General features: G+C 48.6%; 1 protein-coding gene across 1 annotated transcript; it reads left to right on the top strand.

The window, feature by feature from the left end:
- Positions 1–517: 517 nt before the first annotated feature.
- Positions 518–2,045, top strand: CCL24 (C-C motif chemokine ligand 24). Its single transcript, XM_045819337.1, is given in 3 exon segments — positions 518–623; positions 824–920; positions 1,910–2,045. Coding segments are annotated over 3 exon segments (339 nt in total).
- Positions 2,046–2,373: the final 328 nt, after the last annotated feature.

Raw genomic sequence — 2,373 nt, 5'->3', positions numbered from 1 at the left:
TCAGCTAAAGAAATTGAGAGAGGTGACTTATCCAGGCTCCCAGGGGGAATGAGCAGCACAGCTAGGATGCCAATTAGCCTTCCTGACTATGCATTCAAAGCTTTTGCACTCGGCTCCTTTGGGGCAATTCCCCCCCTCCCCCCCTCCCCCCTCCCCCCTTTTCTTAGAGCACCAGCAGAGTTGACTATGCATTCAAAGCTTTTGCACTTGGCTCCTTCGGGGCAATTCCCTCCCCCGCCTCCCCCCCCCCACCACCGGACCTTTTCTTAGAGCACCAGCAGAGTTGACTCAGCTGGAGAACAACTTCTTCTTTGTAGAACTTAAGCCTCTAGGACTTCCAAGGAAGCCTGGAGGGGTAGAGGAGAGGTCATATTAGTACATATTTCCTCCTAGTTTCCTCTCTTAAGGACAAAGGGAGGGTAGAGTGTGCTTCAAGGAACTAGGCCCAGTGTTCCCAACCCTTCTCTTTCTGCACCTCAGCTTTGAGCCCTGAGCTTCCTTCCCTGCTATCCAGGACATGACAGGCCTCACGACCATCGTAGCTGGCCTCCTGCTCCTGGCCCTGTGTACCTACTACATTGCCCCTGCAAATAAGATTTCTAGCCCTAGCCTAGGTCTCTTGGGTAGCACAGCCATCCTGAGGGCATGGCTGGGATGGCACAGTGAAGGGTGGAGGTCCAACCAGTCTGGAGCTAGAGGAGAATGCTGTAGCCCAGTGACTGGACTGGAGGTATTTAGTGTATGAGAAGGGCCCCATATCCAAAGCCCAGAGCCTAGGGCAGGCTGAGAAAGGTCATGGCTCTTGTCTCTTCTCATGTTTTAGGCTCTGTGGTCATCTCCTCTTCTTGCTGCAAGACCTTCATTTCCAAGAAAACTGAGAACAGAATGGTAAGCCACTAGCTGTCCAATAGGAGTATCTGACCCCAAGGTGAGAGTGCTATAACTAACTAGTACTTCTCCTTGGGCATCTGCTGGGGGTGGGGTGCAGGGAGATGAGACTCCAGGGTCACTGAGGAGTGAAGTCAGGAATCCCTGGCCCTGTGATCCTGGAGAACTCATCTCACCTCCCTGAGCCTCAGGTTCCTCACCCATAAAACTAGAAAAAGGATTCAGAGTCAGCAATCATTTACTGAGCATCAAATGTATACTAGGCACCATTCAGGGCACTCGGGGTAGGGCAAAAGTAGGTTTATAGTTGTTTGTATGGAAAATAATACTATAATAAATAATAAGAATAAATGCTGGGTTTTGTGTATTCACAACTATAAACCTACTTTTCACCCACCTTATATAACATTATCTTAACTAACTCTCTTGAGCATCCTTTGAGCCAGATAGAATTATCTCCACTTTGCAGAGGACAACTGAGACCCAGAATGGCTCGAGGTCACCTAGGAATCCCCAAAATTCATAGCTGCCTCTCACGTGAGGCAAGAGGTGTGAACCCACTATATAAACAGTGGCATGCCATAGAAACGTGATGTTCATATTAGGAGCTTTCCCCACAGGCATGAGGCTCAGATCCATAGTCTGGTACCCCAAGCTCCGAGCTGGGCTGGAAGAGGCCATCCCGCTGCCACTCCCAGCCCTGGAACCCATATCGGCCTTACTCCTTTGTATGGTGTGTGAACTCGAGGCTTGTGTCCTTTTTTTTCTTGAGGGCTTTCATTGCATTTTCTTACTCCCCCCTGTGGGTAGAGATCCAGCATTATCTAAAGGCAGGACTGGGCCTCTCCCATCAGACAGGAAGGTGACTGAACATGAGCACTGAAACAGAGATACAGACACACAAAGAGATGGCACCATATGATTAACTTGCTAAGAGACTGGGCAGCAGCTTGTCCTCCATGGGCTGTCACACCTACCTCTTCCTCAGTAGCTCCAGGTTCCTGCCAGGTCTCAGGGGTACCCTGTCAATTTCTCACAGCCTTGCCACCAAGCAGGGCCAGAAATTCTGTGGTGACCCTGAGAAGCACTGGGTCCAGAGGTACATGAAAAACTTGAATGCTAGGGGGAAGAGACACCTTGCCAACAGCTCCATGTAGCTACTTCCCAACTCCATCCTGAGGCTTAGGTCTGGGTCTCAGATTCTTGCCAGTCTGCTTATGGCCTAGTGAGCCAGCAGTAATAAGGGAAAAATAATGTTCCTATTACTTGGCCTCATTTGCAGGGGATGTGTCTAATCCAGCAATTTTCAACAAGTGTGCTGCAAGAAGTTTTAAAACATGCAATACTTGACTATTTAGTCAGGGGCCCTGATCTCTTTTCCCTTAGACTGTCAAATAAAAAAAGGACAACAGCCAACATAACAATAGCCATCCTATTTTTTTTGTCAGATTGGCAAAAAATAAATTTTTGGTGTGTTATGGAATT

The sequence above is a fragment of the Phyllostomus hastatus genome, unplaced genomic scaffold, assembly GCF_019186645.2.
Source record: "Phyllostomus hastatus isolate PE091 unplaced genomic scaffold, TTU_PhHast_1.1 phas_scaffold_385, whole genome shotgun sequence".
Lineage (NCBI taxonomy): Eukaryota > Metazoa > Chordata > Mammalia > Chiroptera > Phyllostomidae > Phyllostomus > Phyllostomus hastatus.
The sequence above is the reverse complement of the archived record's forward strand: the minus strand, read 5'-3'. Positions and strand labels throughout refer to the sequence as shown.